Below are 19285 nucleotides of genomic sequence, written 5' to 3' on the forward strand. Positions count from 1 at the left end.
CTACAATAGATTAGTCCACTGAGACAGGCCTCTACAATGGATTAGTCCACTCATACAGGTGTCTTGTGTACCATAACATTTAAAAATATATTTTTGCCAATGCTCAATCAAAAGGTCTGTCGCCTAACAGCCCATCGACCAGACAACTAAATGGGGTCCAGTCCTAAAATAAAGCTTGTGAAAAGCTTGTGCATCGACGCTTGTGAAAAGTAAACAACGACTTATTGGCCATGGTTCAACATTACAGTTACAATGTCCCTCAATGGATTAACCCATCCTATTGCATAACTACAGTCGACCTATTGGCCATGGTTCAACATTACAGCCACAATGTCCCTCAAAGGATTAACCCATCCTATTGCATAACTACAGTCGACCTATTGGCCATGGTTCAACATTACAGCCACAATGTCCCTCAAAGGATCACCCCATGCTATTGCATAACTAGTCGACCAGCCCGGCCCACCTCACCTCAGGTAGGCTTATCGTAGCCTATAAAGCCCCAGTACTCCCCCTCAGCTCCTTGCACTGCATTCAGGCTTCCAGCCCCATCCCCACCACCTGATCAGCAACAGCCAGAATCATCCATCCACCTGGAACCTCTGCCATGCAGTCTGCCGAGACCAACACCAAGCTGAACCCGGGTTGCCTGCTCCTGGCTCTGAGCGCTACAGCGCTGCAGTTCACAACATGGAACAGACGGTCCTCCTCCCCAGCCTCCTCAGAGATGTGGAGTCAGACACCGACACCGATGACGACGACGACTGTTTCCAGGACTGTCACTCTGCAGCCGGAAGCTCCCCTAAAGACCTGTATGACTACTACCTGATGCTGAAGGCTGTCAGGAACACAGTGGAGAGTGGTCTGGTCACGCTGGACGACCGCAAGGCCAAGAACCAGACCTACCTGGCCCAGAATAAGACCATGCTGGAGGCTGACCCAGAGGCCTTGTTCCACTTCCACCTCAGGGGACTTTTCTCTGTCATGGGAAACCTCACCAAGAAGTCCCAGGGCGTCACAACCAAGTACATGGACATAATCAGAATAATGAATTAGACGACTCAGGTTAACCCCATTGACAAAACAAGCAATACATTTTGGGGCTTGAACATAACTAAGATTTACAACTGTCAAGCTGTTTACATATACCGTCAATAACACCAAGTCATGTGTAAAATTGAATAAAAGGTGCTTTTGTCAAAACTGACTTCTGCATGTCTGTTGTTTTTTTTTCTTCTTAAATGTCTAAGACTCTTTAGTGATTGGAGTAAAAGAAAAATAACAGAGCAGCTACAGGATATGTTTGTTAGCTGATCTACTTCCCCATTATGCATTCATCAAGACTAACACAGCAGATAATGATTCTGACATTTAATTATGTGTAAATTGTAAACAGCTCAGAATTGTGTCCTCATCATCTTCAGTTAAAGATGCAATTAGTTTAAAATCAGCTACATGTTTACTAGGGATGGGGAAGTGTCATACCAATCAGACCCCCCTCCCCCAATCAGACCCACCCCCACCCCCTGGAATTGCCCAGGCCTGCAACCTGTCACAAGCTTTCAGCTCGACTTGGAGATCAAAGCCTGGGCGTCCAAGGTAACTGTCACATTGAATAAGTACATAATGCTATTCTCCATCCACGAACAACAGGCGATAATACGACCTATTGTCTGAAACATAAAGACCACACTTTATTGGAGAGGAATAATATTCGGTGTAAACGAGAACACATTATTTGAGTAGGATTTTGTTTTATTATATACAAGACTCTAGGGTTTTACATAATATAACGGGTGATTGCAATAACAGCAACCAGGGACTACAGAGACAGATGGTAAAGTGTTCTCTCTTCTCCTTCAGCCAGCCTTCTACACTCAGCGAATTGGGTGAAAAGGCTCCACAATCTCAGCAAATGTCTTCTTCTCTGTGGAGATTAACACACACACACTTGATTAAATATTGAATAAAAATGACTGACATATGTAAATATCAGTTAGTTGCCCGAGTTTTGTGAAACAAGCTGGGTTGATTGCTCTGTGTATGTCAATGCCATATAAAATGTAAGAAATCAATAACATCCAAATGTGCCAATGATGTAACATTTGGTGCAGGATGGTATTTCTTTGGGGTCACAGCCAGAGCTAGAGCCTGGTTTGTGACTAGAAGAAACAGGCCTGTGTCATTTTTCTGATGGTCCATGAGAACATTATGAAGCTATGGGGGTGTTGTTGCTAGAATCTAGCCTAGTGATTGACTTGTCTTGAACACAGAGGCATTTGCGTCTTTCTATGTGGACATCAGTCCAATCCATTTACCTTTGTCTGAAAAGTCCTCTGGGTGGAGTCGTACGTATGCGTTCATGTCTCGGTCCAATCTAGCGTATGTGTAGTTCTCGTGTTTGGTGACATGGTAACCAATGAACCAACCAATGGATGCCAGCAAAGCTTGCCGGTGAACACCTGAAAAGACAATGACAAATACAGGTGGGTTGATCGATACAGGCCATTGATCGAGACAGGTGGGTCCACCTGTCGCATATCATGATGACACTCACCGGTCGAGATCAATGAGAGAATATTTGAAATAGACAAGGCAGCGTACACATTGTTGGATTAATTCATGCCGCAAAAAAACAACAACATTTTAATAACAGAGATTGTTCTAAATTCTATCTGGACCTCCAGCAACTGTACACAGTCATTTTATGAGTCTGCAGTTCCCACAAATTGAGAACGTAGATAGTATTGCCAGTACCTGGTTAGTTGAAAAAAAAATCCCTGATGTTTTAAATTTTTTAATTGGCAGACCTGTAACTTCCAATATAATAGATATCAATGTGTGTGTGTGGGGGGGGGGGGGGGGGAATCCCATTCTGGTGTTACAATCTGTAGCTAGTGTTAGCCTTGATCAGCCTGGTAAAGTGTTATTTCTATATTATTAAAATACCTATAAAGCCTATTTTAAATTTGTAGATGGTTGCATCGACGCTATAAGACATCCTGACATGACTGAGGGTGGGTATAATTTGTGGAACTTTCCAACAGGAATCTGTTCCAGAAACTTGGTTAAGGTTGTCAACAAACAACACAAACAAAATAACATGATCAATTCACCAAGCTAACTAGCTGCAGAACAGTGTAGCAACTCACCATGTAGCTTTCTCTTACATGTTTTTGTCGATAGGCTACCAGAATGAGGACATTTTTCGGGAATAAACATGGAGAGTGAAACATTTGTAAAATAGACCATTCCCTACACGGTCTCTTATTCTGCCACTATACAACTTTGTATGTGTTGCTTGTTGGTAACCTTCTTATTTACGTGAAGTTTTTGAAAAACAGATTCATGTTGGAACCTTTAACAAATTATACCAAACCACATGACTGATATGCTGTCAACTGAAAATGGCCACATTTCATAGATCAATCGATCCCAGTTATTATTGCAGACTAGACAATATATGTTCCATACTGCAGTGTATTATAATGTAACGTTACCTTCTTGAACATTAATTTACAGAAGACAGTGATTTTTTTTGTGTTAAGAATAGAAGTTGGCAAGCAGTGTTGTGGTGTTTGTAGCCAGCTGTCAAGCTAACTACCGGTTACAGTATGGTGTTTGTAGCCAGCTAACTAACTTAACGTTAAATCGTTACATTTGTTTGATAATTAAAACAACGAGCTATTATATAGCCTATGACATTAAAATGGTTTGACTTGGCTCTGGGTTGAGATCCAATTAGCTAGTTACAGCTAGTTACGGTGATCTTGTTGAGCGGCTAGTGCTAAAGTGTGCTAGCCGACTCTACCTGATTTCATGGGCGGCCTGCGGTTGAGGGCATTCTGTAGCATCGCAGAGCACCAGCCGATAACACCGAGCCAGACCGAGTTTCGGTTGATTATTCCTGGAGGTGGAAGGGCCTTCGCCTCATCTGGGAGCCCCATGTCGGAAAAATACACTGATCCAAACAATTATTATAAATTGACTTTATTGACTAGCCTGCTGGCACTTCACCTCACAGAGGAAACCAAGGGCATATTATTTAGCCGTTCAGTGTAACCGTGAAACCACTCCGTCAAGGAACCAAAACAGCTGGTTCCGCCCCAAAAATCTGATTCTTCTCTTTTTCAGTTCACAAAATTCCTTGTATTATAGTCAACCATATTTGCATGGTTTATTTTCCTCAAATAAAAACACTTTGTATTAATTCAATCATTTTGCCCCAACTCTCTAAAGTTGACTACATTTCAATTGGCCCTGACACTGTATATAGCTTCCTGTCCTATTTCTTACAGGACTGCACTGTTGGGTAGCTCTTGCAAGTTAAACATTTGTACTTGTGCATGTGACAAATAACACTTGATCTAGTTGATGGTTGGGAATATTTTGCAATAAAAAAGCATGCTTTTGGAGCACTGAGGTAGATACAAAGCATTCAGAAAGTATTCAGACCCCTTCCCTATTTCCACATTTTGTTACGTTACTGCCATATTCTAAAATTGATTCAATAAAAAACTGAATTAACTTATTTATAAAAGTATTCAGACCCTTTGCTATGAGACTCGAAATTAAGCTCAGGTGCATCCTATTCCCATTGATCATCCTTGAGATGTTTCTACAACTTGATTGGAGTCCACTTGTGGTAAATTCAATTGATTGGACATGATTTGGAAAGGCATACACCTGTCTATATAAGGTCCCACAGTTGACAGTGCATGTCAGAGCAAAAACCAAGCCACAAGGTCAAAGAAATTGTTTGTAGTGCATGGAGACAGGATTGTGTCAAGGCACAGATCTGGGAAGGGTACTAAAAATGTCTGCAGCATTGAAGGTCCCCAAATGCACAGTGGACTCCATCATTCTTAAATGGAAGAAGTTTGGCACCACCAAGACTCTTCCTAGAGCTGGCCACCCGGCCAAACTGAGCAATCTGGGGTGAAGGGCCTTAGTCAGGGAGGTGACCAAGAACCCAGTAGTCACTCTGACAGAGCACCAGAGTTCCTCTGTGGAGATGGGAAAACCTTCCAGAAGGACAACCATCTCTGCAGCACTCCACCAATCAGGCCTTCAAGGTAGAGTGGCCAGACGGAAGCCACTCCTCAGTAAAAGGCACCTGACAGCCCGCTTGGAGTTTTACAAAAGGCACCTAAAGGACTCTCAGACCATGAGAAACAAGATTCCTTGGTCCGATGAAACCAAGATTGGCCTGAATGCCAAGCGTCACGTCTTGAGGAAACCTGGCACCATCCCTACGGTGAAGCATGGTGGTGGCAGCATCCCTACAGTGAAGCATGGAGGTGGCAGACGAGAGAGGCTGTCAAAAGTAAAAATGTGGGAAAAGTGAAGTGGTCTGAATACTTTCTGAATGCTCTGTACTTTTCTCCTTCCCCTTCTGACACCCAGGTGGCGACACACATCTCTGCGTGCCTGGCAGATATCTCAGCTTGGATGTTGGCCCACCACCTCAAGCCCAACCTCGACAAGGCAGAGCTGCTCTTCCTCCCGGGGAAGGCCTGCGCCGCTCCAACACATATCCATCCCGGTTGTGCAAAGAACCTTGACGTGACCCTGGTCAACACCCTGTTGTCCTCTATAAACATCAAAGCAGTGACTCGCTCCTGCAGGTTCATGCTCTACACCATCCGTAGAGTACGACCCTTCCTCATACAGGAAGTGGCGCTTGTCATCTCCCATTTGGACTACTTGCAGCTTGCTGTTGGCTAGGCACCCCGCCTGTGCCATCAAACCCCTGCAACACTGCAACTCGCCTGTTGTCCAACCTTCCCATGGCCCTCGCACCCTTAGAGGAGGGGGGGGGGACTGATCTCGCTCAGCCCAGTCCAAGCTCTTCTCTGTCCTGGTACCTCCATGGTGGAACCAGCCTCCTCCTGAAGGTAGGAGGGCAGAGTCCTTGCCCATCTTTCGAAAACATCTGAATCCCCTACCTCTTCAAGGAGTGTCTTAAATAATCCCACAGTACCCCCACCACCTCGTGAACTAACATTTACACTTGACTTTAATAGCTCAGACCTTGCTGATAGCTACTTTATTAAGTAAAAATGTTATTACTTTGCCTGTGCTATGTGGTTGTCTCACCTACTGTAGCTGTCTCCTTCTCACCTACTGTAGCTGTCTCCTTCTCACCTACTGTAGCTGTCTCCTTCTCACCTACTGTAGCTGTCTCCTTCTCACCTACTGTAGCTGTCTCCTTCTCACCTACTGTAGCTGTCTCCTTCTCACCTACTGTAGCTGTCTCCTTCTCACCTACTGTAGCTGTCTCCTTCTCACCTACTGTAGCTGTCTCCTTCTCACCTACTGTAGTTGTCTCCTTCTCACCTACTGTAGCTGTCTCCTTCTCACCTACTGTAGCTGTCTCCTTCTCACCTACTGTAGCTGTCTCCTTCTCACCTACTGTAGCTGTCTCCTTCTCACCTACTGTAGCTGTCTCCTTCTCACCTACTGTAGCTGTCTCCTTCTCACCTACTGTAGCTGTCTCCTTCTCACCTACTGTAGCTGTCTTAAGATGAATGCACCAACTGTAAGTCACTCTCTGGATGACAGTGTTTTCTAAATGACTAAAAATGTAAATGTCATTGAGGTAGATATGTACATAGAGGTAGGGGTAAATACACTCGGCAACAGGATAGATAATAAGCAGTAGGAGGGTATGTGTGGGGAGTAATAGTGACCAGTAGCAGGATAAATCGATGATACGAATGGCAATAAATAATCAATGAACAGCAGTGGTCATTCTGTAATAATTTAGTAACCCTGGTTGATGACACCTTACTATGACATCATCATCATCATCATCATCATCATCATCATATCCCTCCTGTACTTTGTGTATTAATTCAATGTCTGGTCAGGAAACAAATACGCAATAAACAGTGCATACCATACCATAGTAGCCAAGAGACTACAGTTCATGCAATATAAAAAAATACATTTAAAAAAGGCTTCATAAATTGTGATTTTTTAAAAATCTAATCTTTACCACCATGATAACCTTGTGCTTAACCCTAACCTTAAATGAAGCACATGTTTTAGGATATTACCCATTTTAAATTTGTGGCTGTGGTAACTACTGAAAACCCTACTGCTGTTGCTGAGGCTGAGGGAACAAACACTGTTGGTGAAAAAGCCCTGTTGCAGATTTTGCTAAGCAGACTGAATGCATATCGAAATACTTTGAAAGTCGGGGAATATCCCCACGTTTTTGGTAAGTGTAGTTAGTATTTTAAAATGTCACGATTATTTAGCTAACCAATTGGCATATTAAGCATCTTTGCTAGCGACTGAACTAGCTAGGTATCTAGCTAAGGCTAGCTGACGTACGTTAGCTGTTTTCTGGGAGGGGAAACCATCGCATGCTATGTAATTAGCTTGTTTGCTTTTTTAAATATTTATAGATCAGATCTTAGTTTGTAGCTACTAGATAACAACTACAAAAGATGCATTTCCTCCAGTTTAGGTAAGCGATATGTTAATAAGTTATTAACAAGAGAGGTTGCTGACCAGCTTGCTAGGTAGCTAAATCAATGCACCCAGCCAGTTAACATATGCTGCAGCTTTAGCCACGGATGTATACCCTCCCTGAAAAAACATTATAGTCTTGTTATTCTAAGAGAAATAATAAGCCAGCTAGCCTTTGTTTTTGCCCCCGGATACGGATTGGATTGTTATTTTTTTTTGTTGTAATCAAATGTTAATAATATATAAATGTTATAGACAGGTAGACTAGAACAATGGTAATAGGACATGTTTTGTTCATGTAATTGTGAATTGGGAGGGGGGGCCTTAGCCAGGGCTCTTTCGGTTATGGACGGTCAATACATTTTGTTTGGTATCTGTAACTTGCTAATAACGTTAGCGAAAGATTGCATTTGAAACCCGTGAAAGTAACTAGGCCATCACTTAAATCTAGCTGCATCATGTAATTGCTCTTTTCCTTTCAGGTTTGCATGCCACATGATAGGCCGACTTCAAAGCAGAAACCACTGTATGATATTTAAAACATAGCTAGCTATTACAGTATTAGGATAAAGTATAGCGTACTATTTCCAATACATATGTTACCCGAGGCTGTAATTTGATAGTAACTAGTGGCTAGGTAAAGGGGTTGTTGGCTTGGATTGTTCTCTCTCTCTCTCTCTCTCTCTCTCTCTCTCTCTCTCTGTCTCTCTCTCTGTCTCTCTCTCTGTCTCTCTCTCTCTCTCTCTCTGTCTCTCTGTGTGTGTGTGGACTTCTCCTTGCAGTCTTCCCAACATCACACCATTAGCCCCTGGCAACCAGTCCATAAAGACACATGCACACTAGGCCCTGCCATAGCAACATCTTGGATCCTTCAAGAGGAAAAACACTGAATGTGCTTCAGGGAAACACAATGGCTCTTTTGATGTGATGCATAAAAGGCAGCATTTAGAACTAAACACTTACTGTCAGATGCTGGTTAAATGTCAACAGTTGTTTTCTTTCACTTGTAGAACCTCAAAAGCTTCAAGAGCAGCTATTGTCGCTGTTGATGAAATGCAGAACTACTCAACACCTCCTTTTGGGAATAGACCTTTACTTAAATTCTGTAGCTGTGCACTTATGCTATGCAAAATATCGGTGACGTTATCTAAACTATGCTCAAGGAAACGGTAGGAAGAGGCAGTGTAGCCAAACAGGAGGTTTATAAAGAATAATTTATATGCAAGGTCAGTATTTGTATTATGGTGTCCACACGTTGTTGTTTACCTCTGCAGAATGACCTAGAATATTCTGTTATTCAATCCATTGATTTCTCTCTCTCTCTTTCTCTGTCTCTCTGTCTCTCTGTCCCTCTCTGTCTCTCTCTGTCTATCTCTCTCTCTCTCACTCTCCCCCCACCCTTTCTCTTTCTCTCTTTCACTCACTCATTCACTCTCTCTTTCTCACTCTCTCCCCCTCACCCTTTCTCTCTCTTTCTCTCTCTCTTTCTCACTCTCTCCCCACCCTTTCTCTTCACTCTTTCTCCTCTCTGTCTCACTCTCTCTCTGTCTCACTCTCTGTCTCACTCTCTCTCTGTCTCTGTCTCTCTCTCACTCTCCCACCCTTTCTCTTTCTCTCTTTCACTCACTCACTCTTTCTTTCTCACTCTCCCCCACCCCTTTCTCTCTCTCTCTTCTCACTCTCTCTCTTTTCTCACTCTCTCCCCCCACCCTCTCTCTCTCTCTCTCTTTCTCTCTCTTTCTCACTCTCTTTCTCACTCTCTTTCTCCTCCTCCCCCCCCACCCTTTCTTTCTCTCTCACTCTCCCCCACACCCTTTCTCTCTCTTTCTCACTCTCTCTTTCTCACTCTAAATCTCACTCTCTTTCTCCTCTCTTTCTCAAATCCCCACCCTTTCTTTCTCTCTTGCCTCTCCCCCTCACCCTTTCTCTCTCTCTCACTCTCCCCCACCCTTTCTCTCTCCCTCTCTCTCTCTCTTTCTCTTTCTTTCTCTCTCTCTCTTTTCATCAACAGTTTAGGATGAGCATGGAAGATTATGACTACCTGTTCAAAATTGTACTAATAGGAAATGCTGGTGTTGGGAAAACCTGCCTGGTCCGACGCTTCACTCAGGTTAGTATCGTAATCATACATCAAACCTGCCTGGTCAGACGCTTCACTCAGGTTAGTATCGTAATCATACATCAAACCTGCCTGGTCCGACGCTTCACTCAGGTTAGTATCGTAATCATACATCAAACCTGCCTGGTCCGACGCTTCACTCAGGTTAGTATCGTAATCGCCCATCAAACCTGCCTGGTCCGACGCTTCACTCAGGTTAGTATCGTAATCATACATCAAACCTGCCTGGTCCGACGCTTCACTCAGGTTAGTATCGTAATCATACATCAAACCTGCCTGGTCCGGCGCTTCACTCAGGTTAGTATCGTAATCATACAACAAACCTGCCTGGTCCGACGCTTCACTCAGGTTAGTATCGTAATCATACATCAAACCTGCCTGGTCCGACGGTTCACTCAGGTTAGTATCGTAATCATACAACAAACCTGCCTGGTCCGACGCTTCACTCAGGTTAGTATCGTAATCATACATCAATCTCATCAGTGAGTTGCGAAAAACAATTATTTTAAATTCTGTAATTTTTCGGTCCGTTTCCCAGGGCCTTTTCCCCCTGGACAAGGGGCTACCATAGGAGTTGACTTCATGATCAAGACTGTGGAGATCAAGGGGAAAAGTCAAGGTCTGTCAAATCACTTCATGTCAAGGTCTGTCAAATCACACTTCATGTCAAGGTCTGTCAAATCACTTCATGTCAAGGTCTGCCAAATCACACTTCATGTCAAGGTCTGTCAAATCACACTTCATGTCAAGGTCTGTCAAATCACACTTCATGCCAAGGTCTGTCAAATCACACTTCATGCCAAGGTCTGTCAAATCACACTTCATGTCAAGGTCTGTCAAATCACACTTCATGTCATGGTCTGTCAAATCACACTTCATGCCAAGGTCTGTCAAATCACACTTCATGTCAAGGTCTGTCAAATCACACTTCATGTCATGGTCTGTCAAATCACACTTCATGCCAAGGTCTGTCAAATCACACTTCATGAACAATTACTTTGTAGTTCTATAAAGCAGGGTTGCCCAACTGGCGTCCCATGGGCCGAATTTGACCAGCGGGTGATTTTTATTGCCCCCAAATTTGTATGAGACTGTTAAAGAAACAAAAAAAAAAAAAACAGCAACTCAGCTCCCATGTGATTTTCATTTTGGAAAACTGTTTCAAAGTATTCTCATGCAGAATAGAGAGATACAGTGGGGCAAACAAAAGTATTTAGTCAGCCACCAATTGTGCAAGTTCTCCCACTTAAAAAGATGAGAGGCCTGTAATTTTCATAGGTACACTTCAACTATGACAGAAAATGAGATTTTTTTTTTCTCCAGAAAATCACATTGTAGGATTTTTAATGAATTTATTTGCAAATTATGGTGGAAAATAAGTATTTGGTCACCTACAAACAAGCAAGATTTCTGGCTCTCACAGACCTGTAACTTCTTCTTTAAGAGGCTCCTCTGTCCTCAACTCGTTACCTGTATTAATGGCACCTGTTTGAATTTGTTATCAGTATAAAAGACACCTGTCCACAACCTCAAACAGTCACACTCCAAACTCCACTATGGCCAAGACCAAAGAGCTGTCAAAGGACGCCAGAAACAAAATTGTAGACCTGCACCAGGCTGGGAAGACTGAATCTGCAATAGGTAAGCAGCTTAGTTTGAAGAAATCAACTGTGGGAGCAATTATTAGGAAATGGAAGACATACAAGACCACTGATAATCTCCCTCGATCTGGGGCTCCACGCAAGATCTCACCCTGTGGGTCAAACTGATCACAAGAATGAAAATCCCAGAACCACACGGGGGACCTAGTGAATGACCTGCAGAGAGTTGGGACCAAAGTAACAAAGCCTACCATCAGTAACACACTACGCCGCCAGGGACTCAAATCCTGCAGTGCCAGACGTGTCCCCTGCTTAAGCCAGTACATGTCCAGGCCTGTCTGAAGTTTGCTAGAGAGCATTTGGATGATCCAGAAGAAGATTGGGAGAATGTCATATGGTCAGATGAAACCAAAATATAACTTTTTGGTAAAAACTTAACTCGTCGTGTTTGGAGGACAAAGAATGCTGAGTTGCATCCAAAGAACCATACCTACTGTGAAGCATGGGGGTGGAAGAAACATGCTTTGGGGCTGTTTTTCTGCAAAGGGACCAGGACGACTGATCCGTGTAAAGGAAAGAATGAATGGGGCCATGTATCGTGAGATTTTGAGTGAAAACCTCCTTCCATCAGCAAGGGCATTGAAGATGAAACGTGGCTGGGTCTTTCCAGCATTTCAAGGTCCTGGAGTGGCCCAGCCAGTCTCCAGATCTCAACCCCATAGAAAATCTTTGGAGGGAGTTGAAAGTCCGTGTTGTCCAGCAACAGCCCCAAAACATCACTGCTCTAGAGGACATCTGTATGGAGGAATGGGCCAAAATACCAGCAACAGTGTGTGAAAACCTTGTGAAGACTTACAGAAAACATTTGACCTCTGTCATTGCCAACAAAGGGTATATAACAATGTATTGAGATACTTATTTTCCACCATAATTTGCAAATAAATTCATTAAAAATCCTACAATGTGATTTTCTGGATTTTTCCTCAGGCCTCTCATCTTTTTAAGTGGGAGAACAATTGGTGGCTGGCGAAATACTTTTTGCCCCACTGTGTGTGTGATGGTATATAAATGTATTATCATGTTTTAGTCAAATATTATATCTGTTTCGGGCTTCTTGCAGTCAATTATCAGTCTACACATTATTTGTAATTATATTATGACCCCCTGACCATCCACTCAAGAAGAAATCTAGTTGACGATCCCTGCTGTAAAGGGAATCTAGTTGATGATCCCTGCTGTAAAGGTATCTAGTTGACGATCCCTGCTGTAAAGGGAATCTGGTTGTGATCCCTGCTGTAAAGGGAATCTAGTTGACGATCCCTGCTGTAAAGGGAATCTAGATGACGATCCCTGCTGTAAAGGTAATCTAGTTGACGATCCCTGCTGTAAAGGGAATCTGGTTGTGATCCCTGCTGTAAAGGGAATCTAGTTGACGATCCCTGCTGTAAAGGGAATCTAGTTGACGATCCCTGCTGTAAAGGGAATCTAGTTGACGATCCCTGCTGTAAAGGGAATCTAGATGACGATCCCTGCTGTAAAGGAATCTAGTTGACGATCCCTGCTGTAAAGGGAATCTAGTTGTGATCCCTGCTGTAAAGGGAATCTAGTTGACGATCCCTGCTGTAAAGGGAATCTAGTTGACGATCCTGCTGTAAGGGAATCTAGATGACGATCCTGCTGTAAAGGAATCTAGTTGACGATCCCTGCTGTAAAGGGAATCTAGTTGACGATCCCTGCTGTAAAGGGAATCTAGATGACGATCCCTGCTGTAAAGGGAATCTAGTTGACGATCCCTGCTGTAAAGGAATCTAGTTGACGATCCCTGCTGTAAAGGAATCTGTTGTGATCCCTGCTGTAAAGGGAATCTAGTTGACGATCCCTGCTGTAAAGGAATCTAGTTGACGATCCCTGCTGTAAAGGAATCTAGTTGACGATCCCTGCTGTAAAGGGAATCTAGTTGACGATCCCTGCTGTAAAGGGAATCTAGTTGGACGATCCCTGCTGTAAAGGAATCTAGTTGACGATCCCTGCTGTAAAGGGAATCTAGTTGACGATCCCTGCTGTAAAGGAATCTAGTTGACGATCCCTGCTGTAAAGGGAATCTAGTTGGCGATCCCTGCTGTAAAGGAATCTAGATGACGATCCCTGCTGTAAAGGGAATCTAGATGACGATCCCTGCTGTAAAGGGAATCTAGTTGACGATCCCTGCTGTAAAGGGAATCTAGTTGACGATCCCTGCTGTAAAGGAATCTAGTTGACGATCCCTGCTGTAAAGGAATCTAGTTGACGATCCCTGCTGTAAAGGGAATCTAGTTGACGATCCTTGCTGTAAAGGATCTGGTTGTGATCCCTGCTGTAAAGGAATCTAGTTGACGATCCCTGCTGTAAAGGAATCTAGTTGACGATCCCTGCTGTAAAGGTATCTAGTTGACGATCCCTGCTGTAAAGGAATCTAGTTGACGATCCCTGCTGTAAAGGAATCTAGTTGACGATCCTTGCTGTAAAGGGATCTAGTTGACGATCCCTGCTGTAATGGAATCTAGTTGACGATCCCTGCTGTAATGGAATCTAGTTGACGATCCTGCTGTAATGGAATCTAGTTGACGATCCCTGCTGTAAAGGGAATCTAGATGACGATCCCTGCTGTAAAGGGAATCTAGATGACGATCCCTGCTGTAAAGGAATCTAGATGGCGATCCCTGCTGTAAAGGAATCTAGATGACGATCCCTGCTGTAAAGGAATCTAGATGACGATCCCTGCTGTAAAGGGAATCTAGTTGACGATCCCTGCTGTAAAGGAATCTAGTTGACGATCCCTGCTGTAAAGGGAATCTAGTTGGCGATCCCTGCTGTAAAGGGAATCTAGTTGACGATCCCTGCTGTAAAGGGAATCTAGTTGACGATCCCTGCTGTAAAGGGAATCTAGTTGACGATCCCTGCTGTAAAGGTATCTAGTTGACGATCCCTGCTGTAAAGGTATCTAGTTGACGATCCCTGCTGTAATGGAATCTAGTTGACGATCCTGCTGTAATGGAATCTAGTTGACGATCCCTGCTGTAATGGAATCTAGTTGACGATCCCTGCTGTAAAGGTATCTAGTTGACGATCCCTGCTGTAAAGGGAATCTAGATGACGATCCCTGCTGTAAAGGAATCTAGTTGACGATCCCTGCTGTAAAGGAATCTGGTTGACGATCCCTGCTGTAAAGGAATCTAGTTGACGATCCTGCTGTAAAGGAATCTAGTTGACGATCCCTGCTGTAAAGGAATCTAGTTGACGATCCCTGCTGTAAAGGGAATCTAGTTGACGATCCCTGCTGTAAAGGGAATCCTGGTTGACGATCCCTGCTGTGAAGGAATCTAGTTGACGATCCCTGCTGTAAAGGGAATCTAGTTGACGATCCCTGCTGTAAAGGGAATCTAGTTGACGATCCCTGCTGTAAAGGGAATCTAGTTGACGATCCCTGCTGTAAAGGGAATCTAGTTGACGATCCCTGCTGTAAAGGGATTCTAGTTGACGATCCCTGCAGTGAAGGAATCTAGTTAATGTGCGACCGTATAATTTTTTTTCAACGCCAGATTTTGGCTCGCATCATGAGAATCAAAGAACAAACCTTGGCTCAACGTTGCCTGTGACGTGTGGTTGTCCGACTCAAACGTTAGACGAATGAATGTCCGGACGAAGGAGCTCTGGATAAAGAGCTGTGATAATGTGATTTGAACACTTTTTTTTATATTTTCATCCAGCTGCAGATCTGGGACACAGCAGGCCAGGAGCGTTTCCGTTCCATCACCCAGAGTTACTACCGGAGTGCCAACGCACTCATCCTCACCTATGACATCACGTGTGAGGACTCCTTCCGGTGCCTTCCAGAATGGCTGAGGGAGATTGAGCAGTATGCCAACACCACCGTGGTCACAATTTTAGTCGGTGAGATAGCATTCACATACTGCAGTAATGTGTGTACTAAATGATAGCCTATTGCTTACAAAGTGCACTGTGTTTGACCAGAGCTCATTGTGGACCAAAAGCAGTGCGTTTTGCATTGCATCACATTGACGTCAATATCCCTCTGGTTAAAGGTCAAGCCCATACAAAAGCTGTGGTCATCAGTCCAAGGACTAGCTCAACGTAGGAAATCAAAAAGTTATTTGGTATTAAAAGTAGATGGCGTCTTTAAATGTGCTATTGGCTTATCAGGGTAGATGGCATTTTATCAGGGTAGATGGCATCTTATCAGGGTAGGGTCAGATGTCCTAAAGACGTACTTACCAGTAACTAATTTCTGTAGTTTTATCAGACAATGGATAACAAGCTAATATTAATTGCAATTGTTCCATAGGGTTAGGTTACCATGCCTCCACTCTAGAATTTGGGAAGGGATTTTATCAGAGTGAAAAGCTTCATAGAAAATGTATCAAATGTATGTTGTTATTGGGCCCCAGGCTGTATCCAACCGGCCGTGATCAGGAGTCCCCTAGGGCCCCAGGCTGTATCCAACCGGCCGTGATCAGGAGTCCCCTAGGGCCCCCGGGCTGTATCCAACCGGCCGTGATCAGGAGTCCCCTAGGGCCCCGGGCTGTATCCAACCGGCCGTGATCAGGAGTCCCCTAGGGCCCCGGGCTGTATCCAACCGGCCGTGATCAGAGTCCCCTAGGGCCCCCGGCTGTATCCAACCGGACGTGATTAGGAGTCCCCTAGGGCCCCCGGGCTGTATCCAACCGGCCGTGATCAGAGTCCCCCTAGGGCCCCCGGTTGTGATCCAACCGGCCGTGATCAGGAGTCCCTAGGGCCCCGGGCTGTATCCAACCGGGCCGTGATCAGGAGTCCCCTAGGGCCCCGGGCTGTATCCAACCGGCCGTGATCAGGAGTCCCCTAGGCCCCGGGCTGTATCCAACCGGCCGTGATCAGGAGTCCCCTAGGGCCCCCGGGCTGATCATCCAACCGGCCGTGATCAGGAGTCCCCTAGGGCCCCCGGGCTGTATCACAACCGGCCGTGATCAGAGTCCCCTAGCCCCCGGGCTGTATCCAACCGGGCCGTGATCAGGAGTCCCATAGGGCCCCGGGCTGTATCCAACCGGCCGTGATCAGGAGTCCCCTAGGGCCCCCGGGCTGTATCCAACCGGCCGTGATCAGAGTCCCCTAGCCCGGGCTGTATCCAACCGGCCGTGATCAGGAGTCCCCTAGGGCCCCGGGCTGTATCCAACCGGCCGTGATCAGGAGTCCCCTAGAGGCCCCCGGGCTGTATCCAACCGGCCGTGATCAGGAGTCCCCTAGGGCCCCCGGGCTGTATCCAGTCCGGCCGTGATCAGGAGTCCCATAGGGCCCCCGGGCTGTATCCAACCGGGCCGTGATCAGGAGTCCCCTAGGGCCCCGGGCTGTATCCAACCGGCCGTGATCAGGAGTCCCCTAGGGCCCCCGGGCTGTATCCAACCGGCCGTGATCAGGAGTCCCCTAGGGCCCCCGGGCTGTATCCAACCGGCCGTGATCAGAGTCCCCTAGGGCCCCGGGTTGTATCCAACCGGCCGTGATCAGGAGTCCCATAGGGCCCCCGGCTGTATCCAACCGGCCGTGATCAGGAGTCCCTAGGGCCCCCGGCTGTATCCAACCGGCCGTGATCAGGAGTCCCCTAGGGCCCCGGGCTGTATCAACCGGCCGTGATCAGGAGTCCCCTAGGGCCCCCAGGCTGTATCAACCGGCCGTGATCAGGAAGTCCCCCTGGGGCCCCCGGGCTGTATCCAACCGGCCGTGATCAGGAGTCCCCTAGGGCCCCCGGGCTGTATCCAGCCGGCCGTGATCAGGAGTCCCCTAGGGCCCCCGGGCTGTAACCGGCCGTGATCAGAGAGACCCTGGGCCCCAGGCTGTATCCAACCGGCCGTGATCAGGGAGTCCCCTAGGGCCCCCGGGCTGTATCCAACCGGCCGTGATCCAGGAGTCCCCTAGGGCCCTGATGCTATCAACCGGCCGTGATCAGGAATCCCTAGGGCCCGGACTGTATCCAACCGGCCGTGATCAGGAGTCCCCTAGGGCCCCCGGAGCTGTATCCAACCGGCCGTGATCAGAGTCCCCTGAGGGCCCCCGGGCTGTATCCAACCGGCCGTGATCAGGAGTCCCCTAGGGCCCCGGGCTGTATCCAACCGGCCGTGATCAGGAGTCCCCTAGGGCCCCGGGCTGTATCCAACCGGCCGTGATCAGGGAGTCCCCTAGGGCCCCGGGCTGTATCCAACCGGCCGTGATCAGGAGTCCCCTAGGGCCCCGGGCTGTATCCAACCGGCCGTGATCAGGAGTCCCCTAGGGCCCCCGGGCTGTATCCAACCGGCCGTGATCAGGAGTCCCCTAGGGCCCCGGGCTGTATCCAACCGGCCGTGATCAGGAGTCCCCTAGGGCCCCCGGGCTGTATCCAACCGGCCGTGATCAGGAGTCCCCTAGGGCCCCGGGCTGTATCCAACCGGCCGTGATCAGGAGTCCCCTAGGGCCCCGGGCTGTATCCAACCGGCCGTGATCAGGAGTCCCCTAGGGCCCCGGGCTGTATCCAACCGGCCGTGATCAGGAGTCCCCTAGGGCCCCGGGCTGTATCCAACCGGCCGTGATCAGGAGTCCCCTAGGGCCCCGGGCTGTATCCAACCGGCCGTGATCAGGAGTCCCCTAGGGCCCCCAGGGCTGCTATCCAACCGGCCGTGATCAGGAGTCCCCTAGGGCCCCGGGCTGTATCCAACCGGCCGTGATCAGGAGTCCCTAGGGCCCCGGGCTGTATCCAACCGGCCGTGATCAGGAGATCCCCTAGGGCCCCGGGCTGTATCCAACCGGCCGTGATCAGGAGTCCCCTAGGGCCCCCGGGCTGTATCCAACCGGCCGTGATCAGGAGTCCCCTAGGGCCCCCGGCTGTATCCAACCGGCCGTGATCAGGAGTCCCCTAGGGCCCCCGGGCTGTATCCAACCGGCCGTGATCAGGAGTCCCATAGGGCGGCACACAACTTGTCCAGCGTCGTCCGGGTTTGGGGAGGGTTTGGCCGTCATTGTAAAATAAAACATTTGTTCTTAACTGACTTGCCTAGTTAAATAAAAAAAAATATATAAAAATTGGACGCTTTCCATCCTCTCTGCTATAACTCCGTTTTTGGAACGTTGTTTTTTTTTTTTTTTTTGCAAAGAACAGAACTTGTGTAAAAAGATCCAACAGTGTCGTTGATGCTTAATGTCAGCGATGAGAGGTTACAGTCAGCCTGTACACTAGACACTATGGCTGACGGTCAATATTAAAAGGGGAACATGTCCATTCTCTTCCAGTGTATTTCATTCAATGTCATGGAAGTTTACAGTCACACAGACACATATTTCCCTTCTCTTTTTCACTTCCCCCCCCCAGGCAATAAGATCGACCTTCTCTTTTTCCTTTCACCCCCCATCCCAGGCAATAAGATCGACCTTCTCTTTTTCCTTTCACCCCCATCCCAGGCAATAAGATCGACCTAGCGGAGAAGAGGGAAGTCATGAGGCAGAGAGCGGAAGAGTTTGCGAACTCCCAGAGCATGCTTTATCTGGAGACCTCTGCCAAGGAGTCTGATAGCGTGGAGAAGCTCTTTCTGGACCTGGCGTGCGAGCTGATCCGCGATGCCAAACAGAACACGCTGGACAACAATGACACGGCTAACGCTATGCCAGGAGAGGGAAAACCATCAGCTACCTAGGTTGCTGCAGCACTAACTAGGTCAGATTCTAGAGTGCTGGGTTGTGTTCATTCCTGTTTATAAGGGCACAACACCAACGGGGGGGGGGGTTCTTATCGGACAGATTTAGCTCAGTCCCTTCCCGCTTACCCTCTGTTTCGGGACGTTTTTCTTCCCAAGTTGAACGCCTATTGAACACCACCCTGAACTGTATTCTGGCCATGCAGCTGTGCTGAGTGCACTACGACGTGGACCTGAACGCAGTGGAATGGCGGTGACAGGATGCCTCATGTCTGTTTTGTCCCAGTCCAGACTTCACGGTGCCACTTGTCAGTCTCTCTTTTGAGAGTCCCTCCCATGGCCTTTTTTTTTTTTTTTTTTTTACCTTCAACAGTATGATCTGTCCAATCACCTTCTTG

At 46.8% G+C, this 19285-nt stretch overlaps 2 protein-coding genes and 1 pseudogene across 2 annotated transcripts; 2 read left to right on the forward strand and 1 right to left on the reverse strand.

Moving 5' to 3' along the window:
* The first annotated feature begins 508 nt into the window (after positions 1–508).
* On the forward strand, positions 509–1207 carry LOC135508622 (mid1-interacting protein 1A-like; annotated as a pseudogene).
* Positions 1208–1734: 527 nt separating this feature from the next.
* LOC135508874 (NADH dehydrogenase [ubiquinone] 1 subunit C2-like) lies at positions 1735–4070 on the reverse strand. Its single transcript, XM_064929079.1, has 3 exons — positions 3812–4070; positions 2319–2462; positions 1735–1927 (listed from the first exon to the last, which is right to left on the reverse strand). The coding sequence occupies exons 1-3, from the start codon at positions 3945–3947 to the stop codon at positions 1878–1880; spliced, it is 330 nt and encodes a 109-aa protein (XP_064785151.1). The 5' UTR covers positions 3948–4070; the 3' UTR covers positions 1735–1877.
* A 10863-nt stretch (positions 4071–14933) lies between these two features.
* On the forward strand, positions 14934–19233 carry LOC135509756 (ras-related protein Rab-30-like; the record flags this gene model as incomplete). The annotated part of the gene is made up of 2 exons (XM_064930657.1): positions 14934–15129; positions 18655–19233. Coding segments are annotated over 2 exons (429 nt in total), but the record flags the coding sequence as incomplete, so codon positions are not given.
* Positions 19234–19285: the final 52 nt, after the last annotated feature.

Source organism: Oncorhynchus masou, chromosome 22 (genome assembly GCF_036934945.1).
Source record: "Oncorhynchus masou masou isolate Uvic2021 chromosome 22, UVic_Omas_1.1, whole genome shotgun sequence".
NCBI lineage: Eukaryota > Metazoa > Chordata > Actinopteri > Salmoniformes > Salmonidae > Oncorhynchus > Oncorhynchus masou.

Coding starts and splice junctions, on each gene's coding strand:
- LOC135508874 (XM_064929079.1), bottom strand. CDS start 3,947: ATGGGGCTCCCAGATGAGGCGAAGGCCCTTCCACCTCCAGGAATAATC. Junction 2,463..3,811: donor CAGGCCGCCCATGAAATCAG/GTAGAGTCGGCT, acceptor TTGTCTTTTCAG/GTGTTCACCGGCAAGCTTTG. Junction 1,928..2,318: donor AGAGGACTTTTCAGACAAAG/GTAAATGGATTG, acceptor TAATCTCCACAG/AGAAGAAGACATTTGCTGAG.